Source organism: Loxodonta africana, chromosome 3 (genome assembly GCF_030014295.1).
Source record: "Loxodonta africana isolate mLoxAfr1 chromosome 3, mLoxAfr1.hap2, whole genome shotgun sequence".
NCBI classification, from domain to species: Eukaryota; Metazoa; Chordata; class Mammalia; order Proboscidea; family Elephantidae; genus Loxodonta; species Loxodonta africana.
The window spans coordinates 33,908,276-33,934,175 of record NC_087344.1 but is presented as its reverse complement, the minus strand read 5'-3'; the positions used below and the strand labels follow the sequence as shown (position 1 = coordinate 33,934,175).

The 25,900-nt window shown below is 54.5% G+C and overlaps 1 protein-coding gene across 1 annotated transcript; it reads left to right on the top strand.

Moving 5' to 3' along the window:
• The first annotated feature begins 1,995 nt into the window (after positions 1-1,995).
• Positions 1,996-25,697, top strand: CERS1 (ceramide synthase 1). Its single transcript, XM_064281010.1, has 7 exons — positions 1,996-2,070; positions 4,305-4,464; positions 10,148-10,328; positions 12,059-12,220; positions 12,516-12,663; positions 12,788-12,900; positions 25,620-25,697. Exons 2-7 carry the CDS (start codon positions 4,350-4,352, stop codon positions 25,660-25,662), a joined length of 762 nt encoding a protein of 253 aa, XP_064137080.1. The 5' UTR covers positions 1,996-2,070; positions 4,305-4,349; the 3' UTR covers positions 25,663-25,697.
• The last annotated feature ends 203 nt before the right edge of the window (positions 25,698-25,900 follow it).

Below are 25,900 nucleotides of genomic sequence, written 5' to 3'. Positions count from 1 at the left end.
CCCTGAAACTGCCCAGTCCCTGTTTCCCAGGCCAGGAGGCACAACAGCCACTCACCACCCACCTGGTCCTAGGTGGGGAGCCTTTGTGGGCAGGGGGCATCAGGAAGGGTCTGGAAAGTTTCCCCAGCCTCAGAGGGTGGGGAGATGTGGCCCCCCAGGTTGGGACAAAAAGGGACACCTTCCTGGGCCGTCGTGCCAGCACCAGGGTTACTCTCCACATCTGCATTGCATGCCCACTGGGGAAACCCAAGGCTGGCAGGTGGTGTGTCCTCTCCCATTACTTGATGGGCACCATGGTGACCAGATAGTGTTTGGTGGGGTGGGTGGTTGGCAGGCCCAGGGCTGCACCATCAGGACTGGTCAGACCCACAGAGTATGTCCAGCTGCCAAGGGACTCCTAACTGGGTGGGCCTTGTGCTGGGCCTGTCGTGTCCCAGATGGCCCCGCCTTCGCTGAGTGTGCATACCTGAATTGGGGTTGGGGTGGCATCTTAGACGTGGACAGGGAGGCCCAGGAGTTAGGTGACCTTTGATCCCAGACCTGAGGGAGGTGGGGAGGATCCCAGGGGTTTGTGGGGAGAGTGCTGTAGGCAGAGGGCACTACCATGCAGAGGCCCAGGGATGGGCTACCCCATGGCAAGGAGGAGTGCAAAGGGGAAGACTGGGGAGGGGAGGGCAGGTTGTGGTCAGGAGGCTGAAAGGCTCAGCTCACATGCTTCTCAAAGGACCCCCAAGGTGCGGTGCAGGTGGACGGATGGGACCCCAGGCAGGCCCCTCCAGGGCCCACACATTGCCTTGGAGGGTGGGAGGGAGATCAGGCTAGTGTGTGTGGCGCAGGCTCAGGGCTAGGGGCCAGGAGTGCCCAATGATTAGGTTTCCCCAACAAAGGAGACCCACTGGGGGCTTCGGACTCAACAGAACGGCACCGGGTGCTTCCTTGAAGCCCTGGTTGGTTCTAGTGCCACGGCCTGGTCTTGGTGGTCTGCCAGAGCAGCGGTGGCCTTCATCTGCTAGTGTCCCCATCTCGGAGGAGCTCCCCACACCTACAGCCCAGACCCCCACTCTCATCTCCAACCACAAGCTCCTAGGGGCAGACCTGGGGGACACAGTGGGTCCCCAGTCCGGGCAGGGGCTATGCGGATGAGGAGCCTCTGAGGCCCGGTGGGTGCATTTCGCCAGCACTCTCCAGTGGGCAGTTCTAGTTCAGAGAGGAGAACACGGGCCTTCATTTTCCCAGGTCACCTGAATGCTCAGGTGTGCGGGGCCCAGGCCCGCGATGAGAGGGGCTCCTGGAGCTCCGCAAGCGCCGGACCTCGGCCTCCAGAGCACGATGAGGTCCAGACCCTGCGGGACCCTGGGGTGGGCCCGGCTGGAGGGGTCGCGGCGAAGGCACTGCCTGCACTGACCACCGGGCCGGACGCCGCGATGTGGGTATGGGGAGCTCTGGGGGAGCGATGAGGGCGGAGACCCTGGTGGACGCAGGTGCGCAGTGGAGGCGGAGAGCTACGTGCCTCAGTTTCCCCCGCTGCAAAATGGGCCGGAGCGCGCCCCAGCCTCCAGGATCCGGTACAACCACGCCGGACCTCATCCTCTCGCCGACCTGGCCCGGCCCCTGCGGTGGCCCTGATGGCAGACGCGGAGCCCAGGACTCGGCGGTCCCCGAGCTGTCCCCCAGTCGGGGCCCCCGGAGGCGGAGCCTACCCGGCCCCGCCCCTCCGTCGCGTCCGGCCGCACGCCCCCGGCCCGGCTGCGGCGCGTGACGCGAGGCGCGCGGCTCCGCGGCACGGCAGGCGCAGGCGGCGAGCAGGACCCGGGCGGGGCCGGCATGGCGGGGACGGCGGCGGCGCCTGCGGCGGGTCCTGAGCCCATGCCGAGCTACGCGCAGCTGGTGCGGCGCGGCTGGGGCAGCGCGCTGGCGGCCGCGCGGGATTGCGGGGACTGCGGCTGGGGACTGGCGCGCCGCGGCCTGGCCGAGCACGCGCACCTGGCGCCGCCCGAGCTGCTGCTGCTGGCGCTCGGCGCTCTTGGCTGGACCGCCCTGCGCGCGGCAGCCACCGCGCGCCTCTTTCGAGTGAGTGCTAGGATCCGGGGACAGGGACGGGGGGACCCTGGGTCATCGCGCACCTTTTTGGGGTGAGAGCGGTAGGGTCGGTGACTGGGAAAAAGGGGAGAGCCTGGGCCATCGCGCGCCTCTTTCAGATGAGTGTGGTGGGGGCCCTGGACGGAGCCTGGGCCTGGGAGGTCGGCACGAGGGGAACCCCAGACCTTCGTACGTCCCTTGGGGCGAGTTCGGCTGCGGGTCCCGAGCGCGGGTGGGGCTCCCATTGGTTCAGTGGGCCGGGACTTTGGGACGTGGGGGAAACCAGGGCACGACGTCTGGGACGGTGGGGGGCCCTGGCCGCCACGAGCCCCTTCGGGCAGGGCCGAACCGGGTAGGGGAGCGGGGACGTAGGGGAGCTCTGCGCCACCGATGCTAGCGCCCTTGGAGCAGCCGCGGGTGGGGCTGCCCGCTGCTCTCTGTCGGTGACGGGGAAGAGGCACTACTGCCCGGCTACTGGCTGCGCTGCCTGTTGTCAGCGCCACCGTCCGACCAGCGGTGGCAAAGGGTCGGGGAGGAGACGCAGCGGGGCTTCGGGCTGGACAGCGCTGCCTCCAAGGCTGCACCAGCCAGGTGGCCGGGCTCCCAGGCAGGGGCCTGGAGGGGTTGTGGCGGATCTGCCCATCCGCCCAGCGTCGGACGACCGTGGGGGCGACGTTGGCTCGTGGCCCATCCCAGAGGAGGGGTCGCTACTACAGGAGCTGAGTGGAAAGGCCGCCTGGGACCGCCTGGTCACCCCGCCCCAGTCTGGCAGGGGTGCGGGGACAGAGTGCCCAGCAACCAACAAAGGAGCCTTTCTCTGCTGGCCAGGGAGAGACTGAGCCTTGTTAGGTTGGGGGGTGGGTGGGCTGTTGTCTCTGGGGGCCGCTGTACCCACCCCCACCCACTTGTCACCCACGTCACGGACCGCCCTGGTCTAGTACTCTCCTTTAGGAATGAGGAGGCAGGGCGTGAGAAGGGTCCCTCCATACGTCAGCCTTGGTCCTTATCTGGCTTTATCTCCTCCTCCCACTTCTCCCCCCTTCCCGTCTTCCCAATTTCCTGCTGGAAAACTCCAGGGGGCTCAGGAGGAGATGTGGCTTCAAGAGTAAGCTCGGGCTTCCTTCACCCATCCCTGAGAGAGCCGTATGGGGGGCAGCGAGGTTGTCCTCTGCTCTGTCCTGGAGGCCCTAGGCCAATCTCCCACCCTCAGCCTTCCCCAACTTTCAACTGGGTGGGGTGTGTGCTCCAATTCAGGGCTCGCCCTTCCCAAGAAACAGGGCGGAAGGGCTGCCCCAGCCTCCAAAATGCATCTTCTTGGCAGCAGCCCCGTTGCCGGGGGTTACCGGAGCTGGCTCTGGCTGTCTCCTTGGCAACCGCTTTGGCTCCAGCCCCCTCAGCCAAAGCCCCTTCAGCTGGGGCTGGGTTCTCCCAGCAATGCTGGAGCCACACCCCCAGAGAGGGGCCTCCCACCTGGGACCCCAAGGGCACCAAACCCCCTCAGGGTGCAGCTGAGTCCTCCCTGAAATTCCTCTGCGCTTGGCCCTTCTGTCCTCCCTGATGTCATCTCTGGTCACATCCCTCCTCAACTATGACACCCCTCTCCTATCTCCTTCCCTCTTTCTCCCTCCAGCCTTATTCTCTTTTCACTCTGTCTCCCCTCAGTTCCCATGGGCCCTTCCACATTCCCACCCGCAACTTCCCTAGGCCCTCCCATTCCTCTCTGGGCCCCCCAAATTCCCACTCAGAGGTGCCTCCTTTCCTTCAAGTTCTCCCCACTCACCTTATGACCCCCCATGAGTACTGCTTTGATTTTCCAACCCCCCAAGTTCAGCTGGCACTCCTGTATTCCCCCCACCTTGCCTTCTTCGAGCTGCCCCGTGGCCCTCACAGCCTCTTTTTACATTCTCTCCTCCCCATCACACCCCCACCTCCCCCGTACCTCCCAGCTTACCCCTGCTGTCCCTACTGGTCTCCCTTTGTGTGAGGCCCTGAGGTCCTACTGTCCCCCTCCCCAGTACTGCAGTGCCCAGACAGCTGGGCACTAACTTTAGTCCTTGGCGTCCGTGCACCAGCTCCGGTTACGCTTGGGTGACTGTGAGCACAGGGGCCCTTTCTGCCCTCCCTGAGGACGCCCAGCCTTGGGAATTCTCAGCCTCAGTTTCCCTGCCCTGGATGAGTGGCCCCTGGAGCCCAGCACCCATGGCCGCTCACCCTCTCACCTATAGCCCCTGGCTAAGCGGTGCCGCCTCCAGCCCAGAGATGCTGCCAAGATGCCTGAGAGTGCCTGGAAGTTTCTCTTCTACCTGGGCGCCTGGAGCTACAGTGCCTATCTGCTCTTTGGCACCGACTACCCCTTCTTCCACGACCCGCCCTCCGTCTTCTACGGTAGGAACCCTGCGAAAGGGGAAGGTATCCTGGAGGAGGTGACCCCTTCATTGCAGAGGTGGGGGTCCAGGTGGCAGGAATAGCACATGCAAAGGCCCTGAGATGGTCTTGGTGTGAGTGGGTGAAAGGAGAGGTGGCCGAGATTGCATTTCATTCCAAATGGGGTGGTATTAAGTGAGGGGTGGGCATGGTGGGGTTTCCTGGGTTTATAAAGGTCCCTTTGGCTGCTGTGTGGAGACGGGAAGATCTCAGGGCAAGAGGGAAGCAGAGCCCAGGGAGACCAGGGACTAGGTTGAGGAGAAGATAAGGATGGTGAGAAGTGGCTGGCTCTGGTATGTTCTGGCAGAGCTGATTGATACGATTAGGTGTAGGTCACTGATGTCTGAGCTCTGGGTAACCTGTCTTGGCCAAGGGGTGAGGAGGGGGCCGAGGAGGCATCACCATTGTCTGTGATGGGAAGATGCGGGCTTCTTCCTGCACTGAACCCCGACCGTGAACCAGGGATACATGTGAATGGTATTTCAGGGTGTTTGCAGCCCTGCCGTGTGTTTGAGCAGCCTGGGGGGCCCCGGTGGCTCTGTGATTGGAGTGGATGGACATGCCCAGCCTACGTTGGGGGGCTGGCATGGAACCCCTGCGCTGTGGGTACCCAGGCTTACTCAGCCCTCTGCACAGCCCCCCAGCGTGTGCCTCAGCTGGTGCTCAATTTTCCTTCACGTGGCTGAGCCACAGTGGCGCCCTCCTAATGTCCCAGGTGTGGAGTTGTCTCTGGCTTCTCCCCACAAATTATGTAATGGCCCTTCGAGTTACTTGTTTCTTACAACATGTTTATTGAGTGCCTGCTGTGTGCCAGAAGGAATCCCTTGGCGGTGCCAAGGGTGAACACGCTCGGCTGCTAACTGAAAGGTTGGTGGTTTGAGTCCATTCAGAGGAACCTCGAAAGAAAACCTGGCGATCTACTTCCAAACAATCTGCTATTGAAAACGCTATGGAACACAGTTCTACTCTGACACACATGGGGTCGTCATGAGTCAGAATCGACTCAAGGGTTTGGTGTTTGGTTTAGCTGTGTGCCAGGCACAAGCAGGACGGAGAAAGCCCCGCCCTGGGAAGCTGACCTCCTGGGGGCTGCAGAAAGTGAACAGTGAGTGAGATTAGTGCTGATGAAGAAAACCAAGCAGGCAGGGAGACTGGGTGTGGTGGGAGGGAGGGGCATTGTCCACCAGGCGACACGGCCCCATGATGGCTTTTAAGTGAGGACCTGGAGGTGTCTGGGGAGGTGCAGGCAGGCAGACCCTGAGTCAGATGGACCAACTCCTGGCATATTAGGAGGCAGCAAGGACACCGTGTGGCCAGGCCCAGCGAGAGGAGTCACCATTTAGACTTCACGGAGGCCACAGTGAGCATTTGATTTTATCAGGAGGGTCTTGAGCAGAGGTGGGACGTGACCCAATTGTGGTGGCCACAGGACCCCTGGGCGGCATCTGAGATCAGGGGAGGGTCTCGGATAGGCTGGGAGGGCTAGGGGATGGACTGAAGAAGTAGTTTGAGGGTGGAACCTGTAGAGTTTGCTGTCAATCCAGAGGTGGGTACAAGAGAGAAGGGGGTTGAATGACACCAGGGTCTGGTCCCACGGGGGTGGTGTGGGGGAGACCAGGAGCTGGATTGGGCCACCCGTGGAGATACCGGCAATACCTGACACCAGAGTCTGGAGGTGGGGGTAGCATTTAAAGCTGGGTCACCCAGAACATGTGTATGGTCAGAAATGAGACCAGTCAGTGGAGGCAGATTCAGGTGCAGGCTCGGGGTCTGCCGGTGGGTGCTGCCAGGGCTTGGTAGAGCAAAGGTGGGGACCAGCTGACTCTGGGACAGAAGGTTCGGGGGTGGGGGCAGAACTGGGGTGGGTCGTAAGACATTTGAAGTGAAATGTGGAAGTAGTGGAGGAGCTTGGAGACCCAGGGAGAGGCTTTTTCCAGTTACCATCAAGTCAACTCTAACTCATGACAACCCTGACTCATGGTAACCCCATGTGTGTCAAAATAGAACCGTGCTCCATGGGGTTTTTAAAAGTAGATCAGCAGACCTTTCTTCCACTGGTTCTGAATGGACCAGAACGGCCATCTCTTTGGTTACCAGATGAGTGCTTAACTGTTCACACCACCCAGGGACTCTTAGGGGACTTTTAGGGTGAGAGAGAGAACTGCAGGTCTGGGGGCCCATCATTCGGGAGACAGGAGTACCAGCTGGTGGTCTCGAGTGCGTAGGTGAGAGGGGTTGTGACCAGGTGAGGTGACCCTCTTCCTGGAGACTGGAACAGCCCAGGTCACCCCACAGGGCCTCCCTGAACGCTGGTGATGATGGTTACTCTCAGAAGTGCCCAGTTTGGGCAATAAATTATATACAACCCCTTCTCCACCACCACCACCACCTGAATCTGGGCTGAATGGGGGTGGCGCACCCACAGACCAGGAAGAATGCCAGCAAAGAGCTCTGGGGAGCAGAGATCTAGAAGGCTGGCAGCCCTGGCCCATAAGATGGGAATATCTCAGTCTCCTGGGACTGTCATAACAAAGTACCACAAAGCGGGGGCTTTAAAGTACAGAAATTTACTGTCTCCCAGTTTTGGAAGCTGGGAGTCCAAATCAGGGTATCAGCCGTGTTGATTCCTACTGAGACTCTGAGGGAGCATCTGTCCCATGCGTCTCTCCTGGCTTTTAGCAAGTGCTGCAGCTCTTGCCATTCCTTTACTGCTTGTAGCGGATCCTCACACGGTGTCTGTCTTACCGGTGTGTGACCCTGTTATCCTGCTCGTGTTCCCCTTTTATAAGATCCCACTCAGAAAGGACGAGGATTAACCCCCTACAGCAGCATGACCTCGTTAACCAATGACAAAAGAAGAACTGTTTCTCCAAACAAGGTCACTGTCATAGGTGCAGGGTTAGGACTTCAGCACACCCTCTTGGGGAACACAGTTCTATCTATAACGGGGACCTGAGGGGCTTGTACAAGCCATCCTTCCACAGCCTTCGAAGCCTGTCACCAGGCAGCGCTGACCCGGTGTGTACAGTCCCCTGTGCCGTGTCCTTGGCACCCGTGAAATAGAGGTACCTGGCCAGGTTGATGTCGGGACAGGTGTCTCATTTCCACGCAGAGCTTAGCACGCAGAGGACTTGGTGTCCTTCCCCTGAGGTCACTGCACCCTGTCCTCTCCTTCCCCACGGTAGCTGGGATGTCGCCCCCCATGTCCACACCCATTGTCAGCAGGACTGGCAGTCCTCGGTCTCCTCTGTCCCCTCCTGAGCTCCAGCCGTACGTGGGTAGAGGGTGTTCAGTCCATCATCCCACCCCCCCCACCCGGGGGCCTTACACAGGGGGAGGGGCATCCCTTGCAGGAGTCCTGAGGGCAGATCCAGCCCAGGGACAACAGTGAAGGGAGCGGCCAGAGGGCCAAGGCTGAGAGGGACAGTGCCCCCTGGTGGGGTGGGAGAGAGGGAAGGCTAAGGGCTGGAAGCATCACCATCTACAAGGTCCCCGCGTGGCAGCTTGAGGACAAGTGCAGGGCTGGGAATGTGGGTTTGCTGTAGGGCTTTGGGAAGCCCCGGGTGTAGTTCAAGCAGGGCGTGGAGTGGGCCGTGAAATCTGAATTGTGCTTGTTTTGTTGTCTAGTTTTTTTACACCTTTTAAATTGAGCTAAAATTCACATTAAAAAATTGTTGTTGGTTGCAGTTGAGTCATTTCTGACTGCATGGCCTCATGTGTGAGCAATAGAACTGTTGCTCAGGGTTTTCTTGGCTGTAATCTTTACAGAAGCAGATCGCCAGGGCTTTCTTCCGTGGCGCTGCTGGGTAGCTGTGAACCGCCAACCTTTTGGCTAGTTGTCGACCCAAGGACTGTACTTGTAAAGTGAACCATTCAGTGGCATTTAGTCCTTTCATGGTGTTGTGCCACCACCACCTCTGTCTAGCTCCAGGACATTCTCATCATCCCCAAAGGAAACCCCGTGCCCATTAGCAGTCACTCCCCATCCCCCTGCCCCAGCCTGACAGCCACTTGTCCACTTTCTGTCTCTATGAATTTGCCTGTTCTGGATGTTTCATATAAATGGAATCAGACAGTATGTGGCCTTTTGTGTCTGACTTATTTCACTGAGTATGTTTTCAAGCTTTCATCTTCACTGTGCGGTGTATCAGGACTTTATTTCTCTTTATGGCAGAGTAATACTCCATTGTATGGATGGACCACATTGTGTTTATCCATCATTTGTTGATGGACACTTGGGTCATTTCTGCCTTTTGTCTGCTGTGATTTGTGCTGCAGTGAACATTGGTGTACAAACTGAATCACTGCTTTCAGTTCTTTTGGGTACATACCTCTGAGCGGAATTGCTGGGTCGTGGAGTAAAACTACGTGGGTAGCATGGATCTCAGGAGCAGGTGGCAGAGGCCAGGGAGGTGCTGGGGCAGCGCTGAATGGGACACAGCAGTGCCAGGACCAGGAACCAGGGTAGGGGTGGCGGGGACAAGGGGAGGCGAGCACAGGTGTAGCCAGGAGGGAATCCTCCGTATGGGGGTCCAGGTGGGTCTCATTGTGTGGATGAGGAGTTGTTACCAAGGTGGGACATGGGAGGCATCGGGGCAACCAAACTCTGGGGGGACAGGGGCCTGGCTGCTGGTCACTGAGCCTGATGTGGGGAGGGCCCCGGATGGAGGTCAGCTTTGGGGGGGTGGGCAGAGAAGGAGCATCTGGAGGGGGGACAACCCGGAAGGCTGCAGGTTGATGTGGCCAGGGTGGCGGAGACAAGGTGTGGGGAGGGCTTTGGGGAAGCCCCCGTCTTGAGCTGGGGGTCAGTGTCACTGGAAAGGCAAAGGGCCTGGCGTGGGTGAGTGGGTGTGCCGGGACACTGGGGAAGGAGGGAAGGCAGAGCAGGGAGCCCCACTGCAGCAACACTACGGGCGTTCCGTGAATTCTGCCTCCACTGCAAGTTGGGGATTTGCAGAGAGAGGGGCGCCCAAGAGGCCAGCAAGACGGGTATCCGAGCTGCCTGGAGGAGAACGTGGGAAGTAGGGGGCCGGGGTGGTGGCAGAAATAGTACAAGTGAGTGAGACACGTCACGGCTAAGGGTCCTCTGGGTCCATAAAGAGGAGACTCCTGAAAAATCACTGAGAGGCAGTTGGTGACAACGTACCAGTGGTGGTTCATTAATTGTAACAAACAGACCAGAGAATGTAAGATGATAATAACCAGGGAGACGTATTTGTCCCTCGGTGGTGCAAATGGTGAAGCACTTGACTACTAAAAGGTTGGAGGTTTCAGTCCACCCAGAGGCACCTCAGAAGAAAGGCCTCGCCCTCTACTTTAGAAAAACCAGCCATTGAAAACCCTGTGGATCACAGTTCTACCCTGACATACACCAAGTTGACGGGAGTCAGGGTCAACTTGACAGCAACTGTTTCTTTTTGTAATAACTAAGGAAACTGTGTGTGTGTGTGCGCGCGCGTATGTGGTGGGGGCATATGGGAACTCTGTTCTATCTGCTCAATTCTTCTATCACCCTAAAGTGGTTCTAAAATATAAAGTCTGTTGTTAAATAACTAGTAGAGAATTAGCAACAGGAAATGGGCAGTACCTGGGAAGCGGCAGGGGGCACTCATGGGCCCTGACTGCCTGCGGGGGGTTTCCGCAGACTGGAAGCCAGGCATGGCGGTGCCACGGGACATCTCGGCGGCCTACCTCCTGCAGGGCAGCTTTTATGGCCACTCCATCTACGCCACGCTCTACATGGACGCCTGGCGCAAGGACTCGGTGGTCATGCTTGTCCACCACGTGGTCACGCTAGTACTCATCGTCTCCTCGTACGCTTTCCGGTGAGCATGGGACTGGGATGGGGCCATGGGGAGGGTCAGGGTCACAGGCCCAGCGAGGGGAGAGGCTGGAGGGAGGAGACCCACAGAGGGCAGGGTGGGATTAAAGGGGCACAGGGAGCTCCCAACCCCATCCCAGTACCTAGCTCCCTCAGATCCCAGCAGAAACCACCCCAGACTGGAGCAGCTGGTCCAACTGTTCTTGAGCTCATGCTAAAATGACAATAGATTGAGTTAATTATATCATTAGCGTTAATTTTAGCTTTTTTCTTAGTTTCTTAGTGTTGCCTGTCACAGAAATACCATGTGGGTGTTCTTAAAGAACAAATTTATGTTCTCATAGTTCAGGAGGCTAGAAGTCCAAATTCAGGGTGCTGGCTCTAGGGGAAGCCTCTTTCTGTCAGCTCTGGGGGAAGGGCCTTGTCTCTTCCAGCTTCTCCAGCCCCGACTTCCCTTGGTTCCTTGGATCTCCACGAGGCATTTATCTTTCCTCCCTTTGTGCTTGTCTGTGTGTCTAAACTGCTCCTTTTATAGGTCAAAAATAAGTAGGTTTAAGACACAGCCTATACTGATAAGGCCTCGTTAACATACAAAGAAAACCCTTTTCTCAAATGGGATTACGCCCACAGGTATAGGGGTGAGGATTCCAACACAGATTTTGGAGGGACATAACTTAGCCCGTAACAACTGTTTCTTTTCACTTTTTCTTAAACGTGGATGCTAGAAAACTGAAAATAATGGATGTTGCCCAGGCTCTGTTTCCGTTGGACCAGCTGCTCCAGCCGTGCTATCCAGTAAAGTCGCTTGGCCACAGGGGCTGTTTCAATTTACATGAATTAAATGTAAATAAAACTAAACATTTCCTTAGTCACACTAGCCACATTTCAAGTGTTCAACAGCCACGTGTGGCTGGTGCCTCCCATGTCGGATAACGTAGGTACAGAACATCTCCATCGTTCTAGAAAGTTCTATGGAACAGCGCTGCACTAGAGGGTAGAGACAGATGATAAAACCAAAAGATTAAAAAAAAAATAAATCAATCAACAGTTTATTTGAAGGTGATAAGAACTATGGGAAGAAATCAAGTCAGAGGGTGAGGACTGTGGGGGTACTGGAGGTTTAGATGGAGGCTCTGGGATGACAGGTAAGCATAGGCTGAAAGGAGGTGAAGGAAGGTGCTAGGGACACCGGCAACAGGAATAGCATGTGCAAATGTCCTGGGGCAGGAGCACAGGAGCTGTTGGGAGGATAGCAGGGACAGGGTGAGGGGGGTGGGGACTGGGTATGGGGTGAAGGAGAGTGGCCGACTTTGGGGGCTGCATCCAGGCCCCTTGGCAGAGTGGCTAGGAGGTGGAAAGGCAGGGGAGGGGCAAGGGCTTCTTTAGAAACTCCAGTTGGGACGTCAAGGTGGCTTTTGCTAGGCAAGCGTGCAGGTAGCTGGGCCGTTGAGGCTACACCTCTGGGCGTCATCTGGTTGTGTTCAAAATGAGAAGGCATTCCTGGTGAGATGTGGGCAAAGGTCAGGAGTCACGGAGATAAGGATGGATCAGAGAGGCACCGACCGTCAGGAGGTTCGTGGGCCCATGGGGACAGTGAGGTGGGAGGGCAAGGTCCAGGGCTGCTGCAGGTGCTGACTGCTGGCGCCTGAACTGACCCGGGGGCCAGGACAGGGGTTCCTAGCAGGGACAGCATGGCCGGGGCAACAAGTATGAGCTGCCCACCCCTACCCCCAGGTACCACAACGTAGGGGTCCTCGTGCTGTTCCTGCATGACATCAGCGATGTGCAGCTGGAGTTCACCAAGCTCAACATCTACTTCAAGTTCAGGGGAGGCACCCACCACCGGCTGCACGCGCTAGCCGCCGACCTGGGCTGTGTCAGCTTCAGTGTCAGCTGGTAAGGGGCGGGGGCGGGGCCAGGAATGGAGGGGCAGGGTGGAAGAGGAAGGGGTGGGGCCAGAGCAGGGAGCCAGGAAGGGGCGGGACCAGGATGGGGTTGAGGAGCATGAAGGAAAAGACTGGATGGACAAGGACTGATGGGGACAGCCCAGGGAAAGAATGGGACAGGGAAGGGGTAGGTGGGGGGACAGGTTGGCGACAGGACAGGGACAGCAGGTGGGGTCACAAGGAGGCACAGGCTGCGCCCCCCACAGTCCCGCCCACCCCACACTCCTGCTTCCCCCCCGCCCCAGGTTCTGGTTCCGGCTATACTGGTTCCCACTCAAGGTCCTGTATGCCACGTGGCACTGCAGCCTGCGCTCCGTGCCCGACATCCCCTTCTACTTCTTCTTCAACTCACTGCTACTGGCGCTAACCCTCATGAACCTCTACTGGTTTCTGGTGAGCCCTCCCACCTTGACCCCCTCCACCCTCTCCTCCCCATCCTCCCTCCTCCATCTCCTCCCTCTCCTCCTGGAGGGCCCCCACAGCCCGTCCTGCAGCCTTACCTACCCCTCCCCCACAGTACATCGTGGCCTTCGCTGCCAAGGTGCTGACTGGCCAGATGCGGGAGCTGAGTGATGTGCGGGAGTACGACTCTGTGGTGGAGACCCCCAGCTCCAAGTCCAGCAAAGACGAGTGAGTGTGCGCCCCGCCAGCCCCGGGTACGACCTAAGCAGAGTGCCGTCCACCATCTGCAGGTCAAGACATGGACCAGGCGGACAGACAGAGACTGCCCTGGGCCACGTGCACAGCCGAGCCTGCAATAAAGGCGTGGACAGCTGGCCTGGAGACAGAGTTAATGCTGCAGGGGACAGAAACAGGAGGGGCTGAAGAGGCAGGGAGGTGGGAGCAGCGAGGGCAGAATCAGGGTCTGGAGTCCTGTCAGGGTGGGGCAGAGGCCTGTAGGGCCCAGGTCCTGAGGAGGCTTGAGCCAGCCTGGGTGCTGGCTTCCAACCTACCTTCCAACAGGAAGGAGCGGTGGAGGTAGGGACTGGGATGCCAGGGCAGCCAGAGCCCACGCTCAGTCCACACTACACCCTCATGCTATCCTAGACTTGGACCCCAGGTGGGTCCAAGATGAGGCAGGGGGCTCGATGCTCCTTTCAGTGGGGGTCTTAGGGAGGCAGAGAACCAAGGCCCTGGAGGAACATCCTGAGGATGAGTTGGGGGTGTCAGAAGGCCCCCACCCAGGCGAGTGCCCCGGAGGGCAGAGGCAGATGGAGGTGATGAGCTGGGCCAGGGGGCAGCTCCCCAAGGCAATCTAGGGAGTGTTCTAAAAGGGGTAGCCATGGGTGGGAGGCTGCTGAGGGGCCCAGGTGGTGCCAGGCCCAAATCTCTGATTTGGCAGGGGCAGGGGTCCTCAGTGACCTGGGGCAAATGGTTTCAGGGAAGCTGTGAAGATCAGAGTTTGATTAGGGGGTCCAGGACAGGAGAGATGAGACAGCAGAGGTTTACTTTTAAACCCTTTAAAGGCTCGAGATGTGGGGGAGGGGTAGCAAGAGCAGAGAGCGGGGTCATGGGCCCTTAAGCCTCACTTGTTAACTGCAAGCATCTTGCAGCCCTGAACTTGGGCTGACGTGTGACGTGTATGTGGGGTGGGCAGAGGCTAAAAGTCCTGCCTGGGTCTGGAGCAGGGTCAGGCAGAGAGTGCAAAATGGACCAGGGACAGCCAGGGCTGCATGGAGCAGTGGCCCCCACGGCTGAGGACAACTGGCCAGCTTGGGGGCCACCACCATTGTCACAGGGGCACAGCCAGACTGCTGGAGCCGGGGTGGGGGGACGTGGAGTGAGGTCTTATTCCAGCTCTGTCAGAGGTGGAACAAGTCAGGCTTTCTTTGGATGTAAATGAAACAGAGCTAAGAGATTCAAAGACTACGGCTCTGAAATTTTGGGCTCTGGCTGCTGCTCACCATGATGGGTGCTGGGCAGAACTAAGTGTGGTGGAGGGGGAGTCAGGAGTCACAATCGAGGCTCATTTGCCTGTGAACGTAGGTTGGGAATTCTGTGTGGGGATCGTGAGGTCTCACTGAGGCTTCCAGAGGCAACGGAGAGAACAGGGGGGCCTGCTTTGCTGAAGAATCCAAGCGATCCCCCTGCCTCTCTTGCCGTGAGAGAGCTCGACAGTGGCGACACACTGTACCAGCTGCTGCTGAGTCAACTCCAACTCCTGGCACCCCCGTGTGTCAGCGTAGAACCTGTTCTATAGGGCCGTCAATGACTGATTTTTCAGAAGATCGCCAGGCCTTTCTTCCGAGGCTCCTCTGGGTAGACTTGAACTTCCAACCTTCTGGTTAGCAGCCAAGTGTTAACCATTTGTACTACCCAGGGACTCCAAATGCATTGTGGAGGCGTCCTTTCAAATGCAGAGCTCAAGGCACAGAGAAAGCCAGACCTCCTTACCCCAGCCTCTTGAGGCTCAGTCTTCCCTGAGGACATCTCTGCAGAATGTGGGGCAGGGGCTGGGCATCCCCATCCAGGCGCAGCAGTATTTCCACTAGAATAGCAGAGTTTGAGTTCAGTCCAAAAGTTCCCGCTTACATGAGGACACAGCTGCCACCATCAGCTCTGTGAAAACCAACAGTGGACTTCAGTTCTTCTCCAGGGAATTCAGTGACTACAGTTATGTTGTTTTTGTTAGCTGCCATCCAGTTGGCTCCCACTCCTGGCACCGCCACGCACAATGGAACAGAATGCTGCCCAGTCCTACGCATGTCCACCATCACTCGCAGATCAGACCATTATGATCCATAGGGTTTTCATGGGCTCATATGTGGAAGTAGATCACCAGGCCTTTCTTCCTAGTCTGTCTTAGCCTGGAAGTGCCACTGAAACCTGCTCAGCATCAGAGCAACACATAAGCCTCCACTGACAGACGGGTGGTGGCTGGACATGAGGTCCATTCGCCAGGAATCCAACCCAGGTCTCCCACGTGGAAGGTGAGAATTCTACCCCTGAACTACCACTGCCCTAGAGTTATCATAGTTAGATATAAAATAGGTTGGATAGGAAGGAATGAGAATGGGGGATAGTCTACAGGACACCTGGCCAGTCCTCCTCAAAAACTGCCATGGTTATGAGCAATAAGGAAAGACTGAGAAATGTCACAGACCAGAGGGGACAGGAGACGTGACATTAAATGCAATGTGGGATCCTGGGACAGGAAAGGGACATTTATGACCAAATTGGTAAAATATAAATAAAGCCTGGTTTTTAGTTAATAGCATTATACTGATGTTGGTTTCTTAGTGTGGCAGATGTATCGTGGAAACTTAAATATTCACATTAGGGGAAGCTGGGTGAAGGGTAAACTGAACTTTCTGTGCTATCTTTGTAACACATCTGCAAGTCTAAAATTATTCTGAAATGAAACATGTATTAAAAATAACTAATTAAAAAAAGAAAGAAATGAGAGACCATCAAAAATGGATGCCTAGGGCTGTCGTAACAAATGACTACAAACTTGATGGCTTCAACAACAGAGATTTATCCTATCACAGTTCTGGATGCCAGGAGCCTGAAATCGAGGTGTCAGCAGGGCCAGATTCCCTCCAGAGGCTCTAGCGGAGGATCCTTCCTTGTCTCTTCCTGCTTTTGTGGCCCCAGGTGTCGTGGGCTTGTGGCTACATCACTCTCATCTCTGCCTCCATCGTCACATGGCCTCCTCTGTGTCTTTTCTTCTGTCTCTTACAAGGACACCCGTCACTGGATTTAGGGCCCCCAGGAATAATCCAGGATGATCCCATCTCAAGATCCTTAATCATACCTGCAAAGACCCCTTTCCTAAATAAGATCCTATTCACAGGTAGCAGGGATTAGGACATGGATTATCTTTTGGGGGTCACCATCCAGCCCACTACAGATGTTAAAGCTCAAAAGATACAGCTGAAGAGAGAATGGGTGGATTGAAAGTTATGAAGAAATTACCCAGAATTCAGCATAAATAGGTGAAAATCTGAAAGCCAGAATGTAAGAATCACCTGGTCTGACATCGTTTTAATAGATGGAGGAGAGGGATGATATGAGAACTTTCCAGAACTGACAAGACATAAATCCTAAGTAAGATAAATAAAAGGGTGTCCCCGTCCAGAGCATATCACAGTGAAAGTACAAAGCAGTCAGAGAAAAAAGTGGTCACTTACCCAAAGAAATCAAGGCGAGCTAGAAGACCAAAAAATCAAACCCATTGCCATCGAGTTGATTCTGGCTCATAGCAACTCTATAGGATAGAGTAGAACTGCCTCGGGGTTTCCAAGGCTGTAGTCTTTACAGAAGCAGACTGCCACATCTTTCTGCTGCCAAGTGGCTGGTGGGTTCGAACCACCAACCTTTTGGCTAACAGCCGAGCACTTTACCCACTGCTTCACCAGGGTTCCTTAGCTAGAACACAGTGGAGTATAGTCACCCAGAAACTTTGTACACAATTTTTTAAACATATTCAGAAGAAAGAAAGAAATACAGGACACTCAGGCAAGCACAAACTAAGAAAATTTACCGCGAACCAATCTTCTTTTAAAGGTATGTTTCAGAAAGAAGGAACATTATTCCGAAAGGTAGATTGGCAAGAAATTGACACATATCTGGGTAAAAATTTTAAATGTCTGATTGGAGAGATTAAAAGAATCAGAACTAAAGTATTAAGTATCATTAACAGGATGGAGAAGGTGCCCTGGTGGTGCAATGGTTAAGCACTCGGCTGTTAACTGGAAAGTCGGTGGTTCGAACCCATGTAGTGGCTGCATGGGAAGAAAGACCTAGCAATCTGCTCCCATAAAGATTACAGCCTAGAAAACGCCATGGGGCACTTCCACTCTGTTAGATGAGGTCGCAGTGAGTCGTAATCAACTCAACGGCACCCAGCAACACAACAAACAGGATAGAGAGATTCTGTATTTTTTCAGGACAGTGGAAACTGTATTAAGTATGTTTGTTAAAACTTTTGGTATGTAGAGAGTAAAATGGAATAAGAACAGTTACAACAAAATAAAAGGCAAAAAAGAAGGAAAAGAAAGCGAGTAAAAGGACAAATAGTGCAAAAAAAAAGAGGGTAGCAAGAATCCCAAATGTTAGGAATCAAAACAAACCTAAATAGAATAATCACGGCAGTTATGAGAGTGGGCTTTTAAAAATCCAGCTCTTTAATGGTTACAGAGCCCTGGTGCCACAGTGGTTAAGAGCTTGGCTGCTAACCAAAAGGTTGGCAGTTTGAATCCACCAGCTGCTCCTTGGAAACCCAATGGGGCAGTTCTACTCTGTCCTATAGGGTCGCTATAAGTTGGAATCAACTCGATGGTGACATGTTTGGCTTGTTTTTATGCTCGTTACAAAGACTTCAACTTCAGGGCAACATAAAGGTTTTAAGTGAAAGGGCAGGAACAGAAATTCAGGTGTCATTCTCATCCTGGAACATTCCAGATGACATCTCCTAAACCTCGGATGCCAGGACCACAGGAAGAACAGCCCCTTCTCCGCCCACCCCTCACTCAAACAGACCAGGCACAGAACCAGGATCGCACAATCCATGAACATACATGTATTTTTTCTTAAGTGCCACACTTTATTTTTGAGAGCAATTTTAGGTTTCAAAAAAACTGCGCAGGAAGTACAGAGTTCCCATATCCCCCCTCTCAACCTGTACACAACTTTTCCTGTCATGAACATCTTGCATTCCTGTGGTACATTTGTTACAATCAGTGAACCGATACATTATTATGAACCAATGGCGACCCCATGTTTGTCAGAGTAGAACTGTGCTCCTCCGGGTTTTCAATGGCTGTGATCTTTCAGAAGTAGATTGCCAGGACTTTCTTCTGAGGTGCCTCTAGGTGGACTGGAACCTCCAACCTTTTGGTTAGCAGCCGAGCTCGTTCACCATTTGTACCACCCAGGGACACATGAGTCGTAACTGATGGCAACTGGACTGGCTTTATTATTAACTAAAGTCCACAGTTTACATTAACATCCTCACCTTCTTTTTGAGCACAGCGACATGTGTAAAAATTGATTAAAGCCACAAGGGAAACCTCAGTTGCCCAGAACCAGGGTAATCCAGACCCTATCGATCGAAATTCAATTAGGTGTGCGAATGACGACTCAGGACCAGTTTCAAACAAGTCTGGAGTCAAGAAGCAAATCATAAAGGTAATTAATGAGCAGCCACCCTTCCTCACCCTGTTTGGCTCTGTCTACCCCGCCGTCTTTCCCAGCTTCAAGGCCTCAGCTCCTGGGCCCAGCAAATCGGGTTATCTTCTTCCAGTGGGCCCAAGTTTTCTGATCGGACCAGGAAAAGCTGGGTGTACTCCCATGACAGCGTATCCCTCCCCCAACTGCTTGGCCACAGAGCTTTGTTGAAGCTTTAAAAAAACAAACTGGACTTACCTTCCTTGGCCTATTCAGGAAAAGGCACTTGATGCCCAGCCCAATTTTGAAGACATTACGAGCTATAAATTCAAGACCACAGCTTCATTCTGCAGTTGAGTGTGTCAGTTCTTTCCCATTCCTGACTTGGAGGGCAGATGCATCGTGCGTAACAGCTCTGTAAAGAGAATGTGTCTCCTCCCACCCCACCCTCAAGTGCTGATTTTTTTTTCTAGAGTTTTTATTTATTGTCTAATTTTTATCCTCACATGACCTCCCTTATCTTTTTTAATGTCTGCATGCTCATATTTTAACATAATTACCCTACAACAAAGAAAAATAAGAAAGTAAGCTCTGGAAGGAAGGAGAAATGGTGGAGTAGCAGGGAGACCATCCTCTCAGACCAATGCGCTCAGCCCCCAGGGCTCCAGCCACGTTCTCGGCCCAGCCCTTCTCGCCGCAACCCAGTGCCGGGTCTGAAGCCCCTTCCATCGAGGGGATCTCACCCCACTCTCTCAGTGACACCCTGCTGCTTTGAAAATCCAGTTCTCAGTCCTTGACAATGCTGGAGAACTGTGAGCCCCAGAGGGGCCTTGGCGATGCTAGGGCCAATCTGGCACCCCCTCTCCCTGGAACCCCAACACTCCTCTGCTCCTCAACTGCCATCAGTGTCTCTCCCACCCTCCGTCATCTTCCTGTGTGCCTGAGAGAGCTGAGGTGGTAGGCAGGAACCTCCAGCCCATGCTAGCCACCACCACCTCGCACAGGGGTCCCACCCCCTCACTGCTCAAAGACTTCGAAGGAGAGACGCCCTCGGCACCCTTCTCAACCTGCCGCTTCTGGCTTCTCTTTGTAAGTCTCTATGCCCTTCAAGCCCATCCCTCCTTGCTCCTGAGTCCCATGGTCCCCTCCTTTCTCAAAGCTCTTTCTGTTCCACTGCCCATCCCCTCACCCCCCTCTTTCTTGGCCCATGTTTCATCCACAGTGACGTCTCCTACATCCCTACCCCCCACCAGGTCACAGTGCTCCCTGGACCATCCAGCTGTTGTGGATTGAATTGTGTTTCCCCAAAATATATGTTGGAATCCTAACCCCTATATCTGTGGCTATAATCCCATTTCAGAATAGGGTTTTCTTTGTTCATGAGACCGTGTCAGTGTAGGTGGGACCTTAACCTAATCACTTCTGAGCTATAAAAAGAGTAGATTAGACACAGAGACAAGCCAGCACAAACGGGAAGACAGATGCCATGTGGAGATCATCAGGAACTGAGAAAAATAAGCTGAAAAGAGACAAGGATCTTCCCTCAGAGCTGACAGAGAGAGCCTCCCCCTAGAGCTGGCGCCCTGAGTTCAGACTCCCAGCCTCCTAACTGTGAGAAAGGAAATTCCTGTTCATTAGAGCCACCCACTTGTAGCATTTCTCTGCCAACAGCTGTAGGTAAAACACCAGCCATCCACAGGACCCTTCAAACATCTTCTAAAAGATTCAAGTTCGACTCCATCCTTGCCCCACTGCTTCTCCTGAACATTTGCCCTTTGTGGTTGAGGACAACTCAGGGCAAAAGCCTTGGGAAATCTTAATGAGCCCCTCTTAACCACCAGAAACATCCAGAACCTGCCTGTGTCACCTTGTCTCCCTCTGTCATCCACCGTCACACGTGATTCTCCTTTTCCCATAGTGGAGTCTGAAAGGAAAGGTGTCCTCTTGATTTCATGAAGAGGCCACCTGCCTTGAGTTACTCTCCTCTCCCCTCCAGAAGAAACAAAAAGCCCAAAAACTAACAGCTGTTTTTGAGGGGAAGGGGGTGTTCTGAAGGTTGTGCTGAAAAGCCAGAGTCACCAGGAAAATGCTGGTTGAAAAAAAAAAAATGGAGGTGTATGTTCTGCTGTGTTTATTCTCAACAACAGCAAAATAAATCATTTTAAAAAGTGGGGAGGGTTAGTCCTTTAAGACGTGGTTGTTCTCAGCTGCCATGGAGTTGGCCCCTACTCATGGCAACCCCATGCGTAACAGAATGCAACGCTGCTCGGTCCTGCACCAGCCCCACGATCAGTTGAAGACTGGATCACTGTAATCCATAGGGTTTTCACTGGCTGATTTTTGGAAGTAGATTGCCAGGCCCTTCATCCTAGTCTCTCTTAGTCTGGAAGCTCTGCTGAAACTTGTTCAGCATCCTGTTGTTTTAGGTGCCATCTCATAGCAGCCCTGTGTACAATGCTGCCCGTTCCTGTGCCGCCTCACAACCATTGCTGTGTTGGAGCCCACTGTTCAAGCCACTGTGTCAGTCCATCTTACTGAGGGTCTTCCTGGTTTTCACTGGCCCTTTATTCTACCAAGCATGATGTCCTTCTCCAGGGCCTGGTCCCTCTTGCCATCCTTGCTTCTGAGGAATATTCTGGCTGTACTTCTTCCAAGACAGATTCGTTCGTTCATCTGGCAGTCCATGGTGTGTTTGGTATTCTTCACCAACACCGTAATTAAAATATATCAATTCTTCTTCAGTCTTCCAGCTTTCACATGCATATGAGGTGATGGAAGATAACCATGGCTTGGGTCAGGTGCACCTTAGTCATCAAAGTGACATCTTTACTTATTAAGATGTTGAAAAGGTCTTTGGCAGAAGATTTGCCCAGTGCAATACATGGTTTGATTTCCTGACTGCTGCTTCCAAGGGCATTGATTGTGGATCCGAGTAAAATAATGACCCCCCAGTGGGGAAGGAAGGATGTTTAGTGACAGGACACGTGGCCACCCCCTGGAGGAAAGATTTAACATGGATTTTTGTTTTACATCATACTCCTGCGTGAACTCCCTTCCTGTCGAAGAGAAAAAACAGCAACAACAAAAAGTCGCCGTAGAGTCGACTCTGACTCATGGCCACCCCATGTGTGTCAGAGCAGAATGTGCTCCGTAGGGTTTCCCATGGCTGATTTTTCAGAAGCGGATCACCAGGCCTTTCTTCCAAGGCACCTCTGGATGGACTCAAATCTCCAGCCTTTAGTTTAGCAGCTGAATGTGTTAACCATTGTACTGCCCAGGGACTCCTTATCAAAGATATAAATGGAGAAATGGAAACAGTGGAATCGTATTACAAGCCAAACGGGGAAATGGTATCATCTAGGAATTGGGAGAGGGGTCCCTGAGTGGCGTAAACAGTTAAGTGCTTGACTACTGGCCGAAAGGTTGGTGATTCAACCCACCCAGAGGTGCCTTGCAGACAGGCCTGGCCATCTGCTTCTGAAAGGTCACACAGCCTTGAAAACCCTGTGGAGCACAGCTCTCCTCTTGCACACATGGGGTCACCATGACTTGGAATTGACTTGACAGCAACCAACAACAAGAAGGATTGGGAGGCCTGTTTAACTCAGAAAAGAACCCAGACGTCACAAAGGCTGATTAGTTTGGCCACACACAAGCCGCCTCAGCATGAAGGACTGTGAGCCAAGCCAGAAGACAGTGACAGATGGGAGACGTCACCTCAGGCTTATCTCTGCACAGATAAAGGTTAGAGAAAGACCAACAAACCCAGAGAAGTGGGCAAACATAGGACAGACAAGCTCACGGGACCTTAACAGAACTCATGAGTTGGCTCCTTGAACACACAGAATGGTGCCCACCTCAGCCATCCTGCACCCCGTTGCTATGGAGTCGATCTCAGCTCTTGGTGACCCCATGTGTTAGAGAGAACTGCTCCATGTGGCTTTCTCGGCTGTAATCTTTACAGACGTGGATCACTGGGCCTTTCTTCTTTGGCACTGCTGGGTGGGTTTCGAACCAACCAACTTTCAGTTAGCCGCTGAGTGCAAACCATTTGTGCCACCAGGGATCTTGCTTCAGCCAAGAGAAGAGCAAACTGATATGATCAGGACTATCTTTCCACGGAAGATCTTTACGTTCTGTGAAAGACTCTGTTCTACAGGGTTCTCAAACCAAGCCAGGTGGAAAGAGGGGGAATACACATTCGCACTGGCTTGGATGTTGTTGTTAGCTGCTGTCGAGTTGGCTCCTATTCATGGTGACCCCACGTGCGACAGAACAAAACGTTGCCCAGTTCTGCTCCATCCGCACAGTCACTGCTATACTCAAGTCCATGGTTGCGGCCACTGTGTATTTTGAATGTTCTCCAGCCTTGGGGGCTTGTCTTCTAGCACTATTATCAGACAGAGTTCTGTTGTGATCCTTAGGGTTTTCCTTGACTGATTTTTGGAGATAGATTGCCAGGCCTTTCTTCCTAGTCTTAATCTGGGCACTGGGCTGAAAACTGTCCACCGTGGTTGACTCTGCTGGTATTTGGAATGGTGGTAGGCCAGCCTCCAGCATCACAGCAACATGCAAGCCACCACAGCACGACATACTGACAAGACAGGTGGCAGGGCGGCTCAAATATGTGTGAGGATGTACAAAAGCAAGAAACCGTGGAGGGCCAATAGCTGTGGGTAGCACAGGTGCGCTGTGAGCTTTCTGTACGGGCTGGTGTTTACCAGTTGCCCTTGACTCCGACTCATGGCAACCCCACATGTGTCAGAGGGGAACCGGGCTCCACGGGGTTCTCAGGAAGTAGGTCACCAGGACTGTCTTCCGAGGCACCTCTGGGTGGACTTGAACCACTGATCTTCCAGTTAGCAGCAGAGTGCCTTAAGCATTTGTGCTACCCAGGGACTTCTCTGGTGTTCAGACCAGGAGAATGTATTACCTGTTCAGAGATCTTAGTACTGTAGTAGATAAGCTAGACGACATGAACAACTCCTACCAAGAGTGATATTCGCTACGGCATGAGCGGGCAGTTCCTGGATCGGCCGGGGAGCAGTGCCCGGCTTGACTGTTGGTTGGGACTGCAGGCAGTGCCCGCAGGCTGGCCAGTTGTTTAATAAGGTGCTGCAGAGTATTAGCAAAGGGGAAGAAGCAGGCGGAAGACCCCTGGTCGTGACCAGTAAAGTGGGCCCCAGCAGACCCCCGGCTGGCAGGTCCCCAGAGCCCTGCCGTGCGAACTCATCCAGGGAACACAGAATTTATCTGCCCCGGGGGGTAGCAGGGTGCATGGAAAACAAAAACAAAAAACAAAACCTATGGCTGTCCAGTTGCTGTTGAGTTGATTCCAGCTCACGGCAACCCCGTGTGTGCAGAGTCGGACTGCTCCGTAGGGTTTTCAAGGCTGTGGTCTTTCAGAAGCAGCTCACGGGCCTTTATGCTGTGGTGCCGTTGAGTGAGTTCAAACCTCCAACCTTTAGGTTAGTAGCCAAGCATGAATCATATGTTACCCAAGGGGCGGATCTCAAATAGCGCTGCATTCTTTACAAATGCAAGTTGTAGCAAAAGACATCTTTGGGAACAGTTTCAGATATTGTCTCTTACGTTGTTTAGAGTTTAAAGGTCTTTCTTTCCCTGTGATCTTAAGCTGGGGTTAAGGGGGCACATACTGGATTGATTTGTGTGTGTTCTTTTTTTTTATTGAAGTGAAATTTACGTAACAAAATTTGCCATTTTAAGGTGTGCCATTTAGTGGCATTTAGTGAACATTTCGCAGCCACCACCTCTACCTGGTTGCAGAACATTCTCATCACACCACAAGAAAGCCCGTACCCATTAGCAGTCGCTCCTCGTTCCCCCTCCCCAGCACCCACTGAGCCATTTCGTGTCTCCGTGGATGTGCCTCTTTGGGACATTTCATATAAATGGAATCACACAATATGTGGTATTTTGTGTCTGCCTCCTTCCGCTCAGCATCAGATTTTCAAGGTTCCTCTGTGTTACAGAGTGGGTCAGTGCTTCCTTTTCTGTCTGGCTGGGTAATATTCCCTTGTATGGATGGACGCATTGTTTATTAATTCATCTGTTGATGGACACTTGGGTTGTTTCCACCTTTGGGCTGTTGTGGAAGTGCTGCTGTGAACATTTGGGCACAAGTATGAGTCAGCTGCATCACTAGGGGGTGTGTGGGGGGGAGTGCAGACTGCACCCCGACACTGTCAGAGGGAGTGACACCAAAATGACCCCAGGGCTGGCAGGTGGGCCAGTGCTGCTGGATGAGGGGTTGCCAAAGCAGTGGCGTCCCTAGGGTTGGTGTCACCTGTGACCCAGTGTGGTAACTCGTCACCACCAACAACCACTCCCCTCCGCAGTCATCCACTAATCGGCTGTGGGCCACTGGGTCCGGGTGCCACCACTGAGCAGAGAGGGGGTCCTTGGCCAACTGGGAGAGGGGAGGGACTGCTGTGGGGAGTTGTCGGGGGGGGGGCCCCAAGCCAGGAGGTGCAGGGCCAGGCCTTTGGGGGGGGGGCGTTCCCGATGGCCAGCCCTATCCACCCTGGGAGGGGATGGGGTGACACCATGACATATTGCAATGGGTGGCACCAATCATAGTGATGCCACTGGCTTGAGTCCCTGTTTTCATTTCTTTTGAGTCAGTACAGGGAGTGGATTGCTGGCCCTGAGTTTTAGCACACTGCATAATTCGTTTTATAAAATGGAGGGAAAGGAGGAGAGGTGGCATGCCAGGCTCTTCGGTTGCATTTTACTGTGAAAAGGCAGGAATGGAAGAGGCACCGTCAGAGAGGGGACTTCGCGGGGCCTGCGTGGGGCAGGTGCAGGGGGGTTCTGGCCATGGCTATTTTCACAGTGATGGGAGGAGGAGAAAGGCCACCGGCCGAGGCACAGGGTAGCGGCGGCCCTTGCTCTCCAGAGCCCGTGGCAGTCCAGAGCAGGTGTAGCGGGGTCACCCCGGGGGCGGAGAGGCGAGGCTGCCAGGGGGCGGTGTGGCTCCAGGATGGACGCGGAGCCGTGGGCTGCATGGGCAGGACACACCGACACCGAGGGGGTGAGAGTTTCCAGAAGGAAGGTACGAAGCGGCAGGGCCTGGCTGGGAACTAAGTTGTGGAGGGGGCAAGATGGGAAGGGCGGGATGGTTAGCTTGTCGAAGGATCTGGAGAGAGGGGCGGGACAGAGGGGGGCGCGGGGGCGTGGACTTCCTCACGCTAACTTGGCCCGGTTCTGACCCTCAGGAAGCCGCTGAGGAACGGCCTGGTGAAGGACAAGAACTTCTGAGCCGCGCGACCCCCACCCCACCCGGGACCCCGGGTCGGAACTCCGCCCAGACGGAACCCCACCCAGCCCCGCCCCCTCCCCCGACCCTGGTCACTGCAAGGCCTTCCCCTTCCCCGGACCCCTTACTCTCGACCACGCCCCTTCCCTGCACCCAGTCCCAGCCAGCCCCGCCCCCGCCCCATCCCGGTCACACCGGTCCCGCCCCCAGCCTTGCAGGTCCGAGGGCGCGGCGGCCCCA